Genomic DNA, 12,420 nt, shown 5'->3' with positions numbered 1-12,420 from the left:
AGTCACAGCTCACATAGCAGAGTAATATATATATATATATATGCCCCCTGCACTGGAAGTGCAGAGTTTTAACCACTGGACCGCCAGGGAAGTCCGGAGTAATATTTTTAATAACTGCGACTCGTTAGTGAGTCCTCCCTATGCTGCCAGGTTCTGCAGTAAGCACCTTACATATCTTACCACCTGCAGTCCTCTCAGCAACCCTGCAGGTGCTGGTATTACCCCCTTTTAGAGATGATGAAACTCAAGTATCACGTCACTTGCTCAGGCTACACAGTAAGTGCTTGTAAAGAAAACCCGTCCTAGCCTTGTACTACAGCTATACTTTTCCCTTACCCTCACGCCACTACCACATTCAAAACGCTTCTGACTCCAGATCCGGGGAAGAAGCGTCCCCACGCCAAGCAATTCTCTGTGACCCCAGCTGGGCATCCTACAGTTTTACTCAGTTCTGACATTACGTGCAGACAGCCTCAGATCCCACAGGTTAAGGGCTCAGGTCCACAAGACTGCCCCCGACTTCAGAAGCCGATCACAGGAGGCGGCCGCAGGTCATCCACAACTTCTGACTTGGCTACAAATCAGAGGTTGCCGTGACGTCCTCTCCCTTGGATTTGGATGATTTGCTAGAATAGCTCACAGAACTCAGGGAAACACTTACTTAGGTTTACCAGTTTATTATATAATAAAGGATCTGATAAAGGATACAAATGAAGAGTCGGAAGAAGCCATACATAGGGTGAGGTCGGGGAGAGTCCCGAGGGCAAGAGCTTCTGTTCCCGCGGAGCTGGGGTGCACCACCCGTCCACTACACGGATGTGTTCAGCAGCCCAGAAGCTCTCCAAACCTTGTACTTTTGGGACTTCTGTGAAGGTTTCAGCACGTACGCATTTCTAGCCCCTCTCCTCTCTCTGGAGGATGGAGGGCGGGGCTGAAAGTTCCAAGCTTCTAATCATGGCTTGGTCTTTCGGGTGACCGGCCCCCACCCAGGAGCCCATCAAGAGTCATCTACTCAGAACGCAAGACACTCCCAGCACCCAGGAAATTCCAAAGGAGGTAGGAGCTCCGGGTCAGGAGCCAAGGTCAGAGACCAAACACTGGAACAAAAGATGCTCCTAGCGCTCTTATCACTGAGGAAACTACCAGAGTTTCAGGAGCTCTGTGCCAGGGGCCAGGGGCAGACACCAATATATTGTTTCCCACCACCTCACAGTGCTGGATGGAGCAGGGTTCTGAACCAAGACCGGTGATTCCAAAGCCAGAGCCCTCAGGACAGTGATGGCTGCCTAGTCACTTGGCCAAAGCTTCGGGTCGCCCTAATTGCACTACGGTGAATAATCACTCTCTCTTCACTCATTGGCACGTGTAATCCATCAGACCCTTCTAGATGCCCGCAGAGGGGCCTGTCTGCCAGCCCATCGCAGGCATATCCCTGGTCCCGCCTTCGCCCAAACGTACCCACGATCCTGCGGATGGGGTTGTCAGGACTGGCCATGGCCTGGATCTGGCCCTTGAGCACGGCCTCCTTGTCCGTGGTGAGGGGGCTGAATCCGCACAGGGAAAGGCAGCTGCTCACCTCCAGGCAGACTTTCTCCCCGACGGTAGTCAGGGCATCCTCCAGATGGAAGGAGCTTGAGCAGAGGAGGGAAGGAGAAGCCAGTGAAGAAAGGGCCCATCAACAAAGTGCACATCCCACCCCCACCCCCGCCCAGCCCCCGTTTGGGGAGAGTCACAGTGACCAATTCACAGACTGATGGGTTCAAAGGGAAAACTGTGCCTCTTCCCTGCCCCGAGCCCCTCAGACTGCGTCCATCCAACTCAGGGGACTTTGTCTCTCTACCCGTCTCTCTCTGCCAGAAAGAACAGTGGCACGGGGAGGGCTCAGGTTATGCCTGGTCTAACAGTCTAAAAGCTAACTTCTTGCTAGCATCTGTGTGGTGAAATAACCCTGGAACTGACTTAGGACTACCTTGGACACCTCTGGAGCAACACACCAGAAACCAGAAATGTGGCAGCCGCGGGACGGAGTGGGAGAGAAACTTTTCATTGGATACCACTTTGTCCCTTTAGGCTTTTGAAACACAGTGTATTAACGACTTTCAAAGAACAAATAAAACTGAAATCTAAAAGTTAAAATTCACACTTCGATTTCCTCGGGCTCCTGGGCTCCCCTGGAGTCTCTGTGGAGAGCCCTTGTGCTGGTGGGTGTTGTCTGAGAAGGCAATTGCCTTTGTCCTGGATCTAGAGGCTGTGTACAGTAGAATGAGTGTGAGCAAATGTGAGAGCCCCAGGACTTGCTGCTGGGGCCAGGGCGGACAAGGCAGGGCCGGCCTCCCAAGGAAGCACGGACAGGCCCTCCTCCTCAGTAGCTTTGACAGAGCAGTTTTACTGGAGGGGGACCTAGGTGACAGCCCAGGGCTACACCTGTGCAAGGGCCTCAGGCCAGGCCTCGCCTCAGCAAACACCCTGCAGGCCTGAGTCAAGACTGTTGAGCCTCAGGTCACAACTCGTGGACACGCCCCTCATCGCACTGAACACATGCAAGCTGTGTGCAAACTCAGCAGCCAATTCCTCCACTTTGTAAGGAGGAGGAGAAGGTTTGGGGACATGCCACTTGAAGAATCCTCTGAGGTGGACCTTGTCAGATACAGGTTAACTTAGAAACATTCAAAAATATTCTATATGCTGGAAACCACATAAATCACCTAACCTGATTTCACTGCAGAAGCAGTTGCCCTCACACAAGTGTGGACTGGTGCTGGTTGATAGATAATCCATTTACACTCAGCACAAAATGTCTATGAGGAGTGTTTTCCGCAAAGGGCGGAAAACTTTAGTCACATTCACACACTCTGGAGGAATGCAGCTTGTTTCTTATTTGACCTTTCCCTAGGACTGTGTTGACCAAACTATTAGTTGATTATGAAAGCAATTCACTGGGTAGCAACCAGTATTTTTTTTCTTTTTAATGGGACAAGAATAGAATAGAAATATCAGGAAGTATTAAGCACAGTTGGGTAAGTTCCACTTTGTGAAGTTTTTATTGCAGTTACATGTGTGTCCAAGTATGCACTGTCACCACGGAAGATGAATTTCTTACTATGCGTCCTGGTCACAAACATTTGAAAGCCACCGTCCTAGAGCCTTGCTAATCAGCCCTGGAGTGGACTCTAACTTTGACCGTGTGACCCTGAGTAAATCCTGCGGGGTGAAGAACGCTGGAGTGCCAGGTTTCCTCAGTCTCTGGCGAGTGGCCCCAATTCTGCCTTACACTGCAGACCCCCGCTCCAGTCTGCTCCCCGCCACCCGCTGCCTCCCACCATCTGTTGAAGGCCCTGGTCGCCAGAGCTCTCCGTCACTTACGGCAGATGCATATCTGTGAGCAGAATCTTCACAATCATCTTGAGTTTCTCAGCAAAGTCGGCCCGGCTGGAAATTCCTGGGGCTGCCATGCTGAACGTGACCAGCAACACGGCCCCCAGGACGGTCAACTGCTCCAGCTGGAGCTGGAACTCTTGGAAGCGAGAATGGTCCATCAAAACTGTCTGCAATGAATAAAACAGAAATCATCCTGAGCTGCAGGTCTGGGCTGTCACCGGCAGAGGGCAGTGGGGCCGCAGCCCATACAGAGGCCTCTGAAGTTCCCCTGAGGATTTTCTAGTCCTTTCAGAGCCGGCCATAAGGGAGGCAGGTGTGAATTCTTCCACCGCAGCGCCCCTCTCCCTTAGGAAGGCTGCAGTACAACATAAGCCAGACTGGGTGTAAATCCAGACTTCATCATTTAATAGCAGCACAACCTCATGCAGGTTTCTTCAACTCTGAGCCCTAGGCAAAATGGGGATTCCTCCTTCACAGTGCTGTTTTAAAGACGAAAAAAGGGGAGAGGGATAAGATGGGAGACTGGGATTGACAACATACACTCTACTATATATAAAATAGATAACTATTAAGGACCTACTGTATAGCACAGGGAATGCTACTCAATACTCTGTAATGACCTATATGGGAAAAGAATCTAAAAAAGAGTGGATATATGTATATGTATAACTGATTCACTTTGCTGTAGAGCAGAAAGTAACACAACACTGCAAATCAATTATATTCCAATAAAAATTAAAAAGAAAGAAAGAAAGATGAAAAAAGACCATGTATATAAAGTGGCTGGGACTTCCCTGGTGGCGCAGTGGTTGAGGATCTGCCTGCCAATGCCGGAGACACGGGTCCGATCCCTGGTCCAGGAAGATCCCACAGGCCGCGGAGCAACTAAGCCCATGAGCCACAACTACTGAGCCTGTGCTCTAGAGCCCACAAGCCACAACTACTGAGCCCACGTGTGGCATCTACCGAAGCCCGCGTGCCTAGAGCCCGTGCTCCGCAACAAGAGAAGCCACCGCAGTGAGAAGCCCGTGCACCACAATGAAGAGTAGCCCCTGCTCGCCGCAACTAGAGAAAGCGCACGCACAGCAGTGAAGACCCAACACAGCCAAAAATAAATAAATAAATGTATTAAAAAAAGAAAGATAATAATAAAGTGGCTGGCACAGCCAGCACTCAATAAATAGGAATTACATCATTAGATGGGAAAGAGTAATGAGGTACACAGGGGGCCAACTCATCCCAGTTTTTCCAGGAGTGGCCTGGTTTAAAACTGAAACTCCCAGGTCCTGTGAACACTTCCCCTCCCCACACCCATTCCCAGTCCTGGGTAAACCAGACAACCAACCACCCTATCCAGGGCACAGGAGGGAAGGAGGGGAGAAATACACTTATTCACCTCAGTATCCCCCTCAGTATCCAGCACAAAGGAGGCTCTCAAGAACTGGGAAGTGAATAAAGAAAGAGAAAAATGAACGATAAGTAGAAAAAGTAGGAATGACAGATAATACCTGGAAAGTAGTCAGTGAGTGAATTTCCATGACGGCGTCCCCGTGTTATTGACAGGCCTGGGCGCTGCCAGGCCAAAGTCTTCTGTGTGGGGTGAGGTAAAGGGAAGTGGAAAGGCTGAGGAGATATGGCTTCTGATCTGAGTTTTTACAGATGAATCAAATATTAAGGCCCAGTCTTGCTATAAGAAACTGACACACCAAATCGAGACATTAACGACATGGAGTCTTAGCCCAGAATTCTCCCTAAGAAGTAAAAACCACCTTTGAAGGCTGAGACTCCTCTATGGTTAAACAGAGAGGCTTCACCAGTCTCTTTTTTGACTTCACTTTGTTACAGGGCAGCACCCTTGCTTTGCAGCCTCCTAGCAGTATGCCGTACTTGGGTTTAGGATGCAAAGGATTTCCAAGGATCAATTCTGAGAGTAGACATCTGTCCCCAGTGAAAACACCATTTTCCCCACGGCTATCTTTGCAGAGAAATGTCTGCAGGAGAGAGCAGAGAGCATGGCACTCTGCAGGAAGGAAGCTCCCCACCCCCACTTCAATATCCCCTTGAGAGGCTGCTCTGGCACAAAACAGGGAACTCAGAGGCAAGAGGTGAAACGTTAGGCTCACAACATCTTAAAAAGAAAAATAAGGAACCGAGAAAGAAACTTCGAGAAGTAGCAGGATATGAGACTAGAGATAAGAAGCGTGAGTGCCCTCAAAAAAGAGGGGGAGTCTAGACGCCAAACCAGCTATTTGCTGGGGGAATCCCCTGTTAGTCATGTCTTTAAAGGACTCCTGCAGTTAGAAGCACTTACTGTGAAAAACATACAAAGAAAAAAAATATTGCTCTAGGCTTCCCTGGTGGCGCAGTGGATAGGAATCCGCCTGCCAATGCAGGGGACACGGGTTCAAGCCCTGGTCCGGGAAGATCCCACATGCTGCGGAGCAACGAAGCCTGTGCACCACAACTACTGAAGCCCGCGTGCCTACAGCCCACAAGCCACAGCTAGAGAAAGCCCGTGCACAGCAACAAAGACACAATGCAGCCAAAAATAAATAAATAAATTTTAAAAAATATATATTGCTCTGCATGGAAGGGGAAGAAGTTTCTTTAGATAAAACTGAAAAGCACCGTCACTGTTAGGGTTTTCATCAAGATGAGTAAAAACAGGACAGAAGCTCAGCAGCACAAATTAGAAGCCCCATACACTGCTGGTGGGACTGTAAAATGAGGCAGGCGCTTTGGAAAATAGTCTGGCAGTTCCTCAGAATGTTAAACTTAAGAGTCACCACGTGACCCAGCAATTCTAATCCTAGGTACATACTCAAGAGAACTGAGAACACATGGCCACACAAAAACTTGTACACAAATATTCAGAGCAGCACAATTCACAATAGCCCAAAAGTTGCCCATCAGTTGTCCATCAACTGATAAATGAATAAAGCAAAATGGGGTATAGCCATACAATGGAATATTTTTCAGCCTTGAAAAGAAATGCTGCCACAAACAACATCGTGGATGAACCTCGAAGATATTATACTAAGTGAAATAAGCAAGTCACAAAAAGACAAATACTGTGTGATTCCACTCATATGAGGCAGCTAAAGTAGTCAGATTCAAGAACACAGAGGAACCGGGGGAGGGAGGAGTGAGGAGTTAGTGTTTAAAGGGTACTGGGTTCCAATGTGTTCCATGAATGGGTGGCTGTGATGGCTGCAAAGTCATGTGAACGTACTTAGTGCCACTAAACTGTACACTTAAAAATGATACACTTTATGTTGTGTATATTTTAACACAATAAAAAAAACTTAAAAAGAATGAAGTACTGATTTATGCTACAACACGGATGGACTTTATGCTAAGAAGCCAGACACAAATGGCCAACATTGCCTGATTCCGTTTAAACGAAAAGTCCAGAATAGGCCAGATCCAGAGACCTAAAGAAGATTAATGGTTGCCAGGGGGTGGGGGGAGGGTTGTGACTGCTAATGGGTACAGGGCTTCTTTCTGGGTGACGGAAATGTTCTGAAATTAAACAGTGGTAATGGAAGTGTAACTCTGTGAATGTACTAAAAACCAGTGAATTATACAACTTATAAGGGAGATTTTTCTGGTATGTGAATTGTAACCATTATTTTTTTTAAAGTTCAGCAGCACGAAAAAGAAATGAGCAGTCAGCACCTACTTCAGGGAAAGGTCTGTGGAGGTGGTCCCACTTCAGAAGCTTCAGGTACGCATAGTTCTGGACAGCAACAGGATCTGGCCCGGGGCTGTCCCCAGAGCCAGAGGCCTCTCCCACAGCCGGCAGGGCATTTCTATACTTCTGATTCATAAGGTCATCTGCGGCTTCTTCCAGCCACTGGGTGACAAAGTCCAGGGAATCTGTGAAAAGCAAGGCTTCGAACATTACTGGAACGCTCTGGACGGATGCGTCCCAGAATTACTTTAGGGAAGATCATCCTGGAATTGTGGTAAAAGTATAAAGTACGGACTTTGGAATCAAACAGAACTCGGTTCACATCACAAGATTGCCAGTTACCAGCTGAGTGTTCTTAGATACGTCATTGTCTGACTATCAAGATTCTTAATACAAAGAAATGTCCACCACCACCCCACAGGCTGCTGTGAGGACTAAGCACGACAGTGGATATAAATGCCACCTTGGATGTTCAAAAGACCTCCACTCTCTTCTCTCCCACCCTGGCCACTCCTGCATGATACGTGGCTGGAAGCTCTGATAGCTCCAGCTCAGTGAGATGCAAAAATTCTTGCCCAGAGACAGATGGGACGAGACACTGACTAGAGTTTCCCAGTGTAAAGTATCCTCCACACTGAAGATGAGGCTTGTCCTTGTCTAGATCTTAGTCTTGTATCAATCTGGTTTACTTTCAGCCTTGCTGGGGTAGGGGTGGGGGGTAAGTTCTGTCACGTATTTGACACACACTGTGCAGTGTTTGGAGCACTGCGGGGGGGGGGGGGGGGTCGGGGGAATCTCAGTTGTTTTTCATCCGCCAGCATGCTTCCCCTACTTTTCTAAGCTGAATAATGCACCAGGGACTCTGAGGGACAGAAGAGAGAAGATGAGGTTTTTGTCCACATTGTATGAGCAAACACCCCTCTGACAGGACCTGGAACAGGTTGCAGCCCGGTCAGTGGAGGCCACCTTAAAACAAAATGGGCAGCCGAGGGCATGGGTGGAGTCCACTCTTCACTGCTGCAGCAGGACACTCCTCTGGTTCTGCCCACATGCTGATCACACCGAGCTCTTGGTTCCGAGCTTCGCTCTCCCTTTCGCCTCTGCAGACAGCATTCTGTAGGCAACCAGCTCTGGAAAACCTCGGCTTTCATGCTGTGAGTGATAAGCACTAGACTTGGACCGGCTCAGCGCCTGGGCCCCGGCTGTCCGCACCCGGCCCTCATACAAAGGCTCTTCAGCCTGTAAACTGCAACCCTGGTTTCTCCTGAGGGGCAGTAAAATACCGGGTGAGAAAGGGAGCTGTGTGGTCATCAATTCTGATCAAAAAGCTCTCAAAATCTGGGGACTTCCCTGGCAGTCCAGTGGTTAAGACTCTGAGCTCCCAATGCAGGGGGCACAGGTTCGATCCCTGGTCAGGGAACTAAGATCCCGCATGCTGCCTGGCACAGCCAAAATTTTAAAAAAAACCTCTCAAAATCTATTACCACATCTGTAAAATTGGTTTAAAAAATACTGCCAACCTCGTAGGCTTACTGTGAGGTCACCTATGGCAACACACGTACACCCTTGGCACAAGCCTAGTACACAGTAAACACTAACCAATCTTCTAGGACTGCTCCTTCAACTCTGCCCTTTCTTGACTCCTCCTGGCCCTCAGGACCAGTTCCAACTTCTCTGCCTGGAGCTGGATGAGCAACTGTTGACCTGATCCTGGTCAGGCAACACAATCTATCCAGAGACTGCCATTTTCATCTTGTGACCCGCAAACTTAGAGGCTAAACGGAACTCGTAATAAATTGGAACTGAAGACTGCAGTTCACTTAGAGCATCAGCTGCCAGTGCAGAGACCGAAACAGCGCCCTAGAAATGAAACGTAGTTTGGATTTTAATTCATCTGTTTCCTGCAGTCATCTGAGTGGTTCATAAAAATGAGACTTTTTCTGGGTACAAAACCAGATTTATGCATATAGAAGAGAAGCAAAGTGAAATTTCTTGACGTACCTCATAGAGAGATTTATGCATATGGAAGAGAAGCAAAGTGAAATTTCTTGACGTACCTCATAGAGAGTAGAAAAGTGAGCTAAATAGTCCTAAGAAGTTCGTCATGTTCTTAAAACCAAGGCCAAGTATACAATTCACCTCAAACTGGTGTTTTCATAAAAATCCATTTAATTTAGGGCTTCTTTGTTTTTTTAAATTTCTGTTCTCCTCTCCTACTTACAGTTTTCTTGCTTGTCAACTAAGTTTTCAGGGCCTAACATCTTGTCCTTTTCGGTCTTCAAATTAGACTACTCCTGAAACGGGAGGGAAGGGGGCAGGGCACAACCTTTGAAAGAATGATATAGCCCAAGGGCATGACATAAACTGATTAGAACCAAATGGGTCCAAGATGGCGGACAAGTCAACTTCCACTAGACCTGGAGCCTCAGTATAGGCTCACTGTAACACATCAGCAAGCGAAATGATACACCCACAGGCGCCATGACAGTTCCCAGGCCCACCATAAGGATCAAAAAGTGGGCGGTGGCCCAATTCCTGGAAATCACCGCCCCTTCCTGAAATAGCAGGAATACTCCTCCCACTCATTAGCCTATAAATTACCCACCTCTATAAAAACTGACAACCCCATAGCCTGGCACCTTTCTCACCTTCTGAGACGGCCCACACTCTGTCTGTGGAGTGTGTTTCTCTCTAAATAAATCCACTTCTTACCCATCACTTTGTCTCTCACTGAATTCTTTCTTCGATGAGATATCACGAACCTGAGCTTCATTAAGTCCTGAAACCAAGTGTGTGATCTCAGTTGGAAGACCGTGGGTTTTGGCTGGGTTTGAGTCCCAGCACGTGGGTTCAAGCCCCAATCTGAGGTGCACAGTTTCATTCTCATACTAAATTCTCATGTTGTTTTGAAAATATCATTATGCGGCAAGCTACAGCCACTAAAATGAAAAAGCACAGACAACGAACAGGCACCACAAAACATTAAACATACTTGGATGCTTCTCCAAAAACTCTTGAAACTGCTTCCTTTCATATTCAACTGACTGCTGCATGAGATGTGGCCTAATGCTACTGACAGCAAAGTTTGCCATATCCACTTTCATTAGGTCCAACACGGAAAAAATTGCCCTGAAAGAGATAAAAGGATTTATCACTGGGCGCTTGTAAAGTAAACACTGCTGTAAAAAAAAATGAAGTGAGCTGATTTGAGACAGTTTTTTCATCTCAGAAAGGGTGGCAAGAAAATTTGGAGAAGCCATGAGAACGCAGATTTAAAAAAACAAATTTAGAAGAAAGGACTGCAAATTTTTAAGTTGCTCTCTGTCCCCACCCTTGCCCCTAGGCAAACGTCACTTCCCCCACTGCCTGTCAGGCCCAGAGCTCTTTCTTTGGCTCTGGGTCAGCCCTCTTGGCTGCAGAGGAAGGACGGCCCCAGACCTGAGGTTAAGAGCAGAGAGTTCACCACCTGGTCTCCATGCTCACACAGGTTAATATGTTCACGGCAGGTTTTATGCTCTAGCTCTCATGGCATAACTGCTAGCTCACACTCTGAATGTAACCCATGGGCAGATCTGATGCAATGCCAAGGATGCCTTCCATACCACGCCTGTCACATACCAGCAGCACTCTTACCAGAGGTCAGGAGCTGCTAAGTGACCTACTTGCAGAAGGTGGATAAGAACCCAAGGTGCAGGTTTAGGTTTAGGTCCTACACAGGTAAGAACAGGATCAAATGTCCTCCCAGTCCCCTGATGCCCTTTGGGACTGACTGAACATCATATGACAGAATAAACTCACCTTTTATGTGAGTTTATGTATGGGAAAGGATACACAGTCACTGCCACTCTGTCCCTCTCCCAAATGCGTCGGGCAGCCCACTTTCTGGAGGGTGTTCTGCCTCTCCTTTGAGCATTCCCAACAGTCCCCTAAATCCACCTACAGGAAACCAGAGACTACTGGAGACTGCCAAGTGGCAGACCACTGACTGGAAGTAACCCACAGTCATGTTTTATGCTCACAGTGTTTTTAAAAGCCAGGATTTCTAGCTTCTCTTGAAAACTCAAAAGATCTGGCAACCCGGGCCCAAACTCCATCACAACTACAATCGGCTGGCACTAAGCGGCCACCGTGGCCTCCTTCAGATAGGGTGTATACTCCCAGGTTACCAGTTTCCCCAGTCCTTTCTCTTTCCAGTAGGAATCTGAGTTAGGTTGAGTTTGCTACCAGCTATTTCCCCAGAGGACTCTCTTCCAAGGAATTCCTCATTTAACTTAGCTGATTTTGAGCTCTTACCGACTATATTATTTCTAATGTCTAGCACCGTGCCTAGCACATAAGAGGTGCTCAGTAAGAGCTTGTTGAATGAATGAACAAATCAATAACTATATTTAGGCAGTCTTTTCAACATGCTCTCTCCTATTAAACGTTAGTTAATAGGAGAGAGGGAACCTGACAGTGAAGGGCATTTTTCTATGTAATGAATATTGACAGCATAATGATATCAAGAAGGCTAGAGATTAAACTTTTTTTACTTATAAAACTTTTGGAAAGCAACTTGGTACCATGCAATGAATCTTAAAACTGTTCACATCCTCTGACACAGTAATCCCATTTTAAGAACCTATCTTTAGGAAATAACCTAAAATAAAGAAAAAATTTTGTGCAGAGATGTTCACTGCAGGGTTAAATACTAAATAACTATACATAATCTAATTGTCCATCTTAACAGAGAAACAGTTAATCATATCTATGTGAATGAATATATTGCAGCCACTGAAAAAGCTTATGGAGAGTTTAAAAAAGTAACGTAATGTAAGTTGGTTATAAAAGGGCAATGCAAGAGATCCTTGTGGTGTTGGGACTGTTCAGTATCTTGAGTGTGGTGGTGGATATTCCAACTTAGGTGATAAAATTGTATAAAAGTTACTATAAATAAACATATACATGTGTATACAGGAAATCTAAATGAGATCAGTGGACTGTATCAGTGTCAACACCCTGGTTCTGATAGTTTTGCGATGTCACCACTGGGAGAAGCTGGATAAAGTGTACTGTATTATTTCTTACAACTCCATGTGAATATATAATTATCTCAATGATACTTTCAATGAAAAAATAAGTGAAATAATTAGGGTGTAATGTTAACAAAAAGTCAGGCTTGCAGTGCCCACCGGGAGGTCTTCTTTGGTTCAGCTGAACAGTCAGACTCACAGGACAATAAGCCACAGGTTTGGCACCATCTATTCACACAGCTTGCCAACAGGGTGGCACCAAGCACTCCTCTTCAAGAAGAGTTACAATATCAGTCATGAACAGACAGCTCAGAGATGTGGGAGCACCCTGACTTA

General features: G+C 46.9%; 1 protein-coding gene across 5 annotated transcripts in view; it reads right to left on the bottom strand.

Moving 5' to 3' along the window:
* TCP11L1 (t-complex 11 like 1) overlaps positions 1 to 12,420 on the bottom strand; it is a 35,134-nt gene that overhangs the window by 7,033 nt on the left and 15,681 nt on the right. For all 5 annotated transcript variants that reach the window (XM_060018661.1, XM_060018662.1, XM_060018664.1 and 2 more), the window contains 4 exons: positions 10,065 to 10,201; positions 7,061 to 7,257; positions 3,364 to 3,545; positions 1,459 to 1,631 (listed from right to left, as the gene is read on the bottom strand). In XM_060018661.1, the coding sequence (XP_059874644.1) occupies positions 1,459 to 1,631; positions 3,364 to 3,545; positions 7,061 to 7,257; positions 10,065 to 10,201 (689 nt within the window). The remainder of the gene's footprint in view (positions 1 to 1,458; positions 1,632 to 3,363; positions 3,546 to 7,060; positions 7,258 to 10,064; positions 10,202 to 12,420) is intronic.

This window comes from Delphinus delphis, chromosome 8 (assembly GCF_949987515.2).
Source record: "Delphinus delphis chromosome 8, mDelDel1.2, whole genome shotgun sequence".
Lineage (NCBI taxonomy): Eukaryota > Metazoa > Chordata > Mammalia > Artiodactyla > Delphinidae > Delphinus > Delphinus delphis.
The sequence above is the reverse complement of the archived record's forward strand: the minus strand, read 5'-3'. Positions and strand labels throughout refer to the sequence as shown.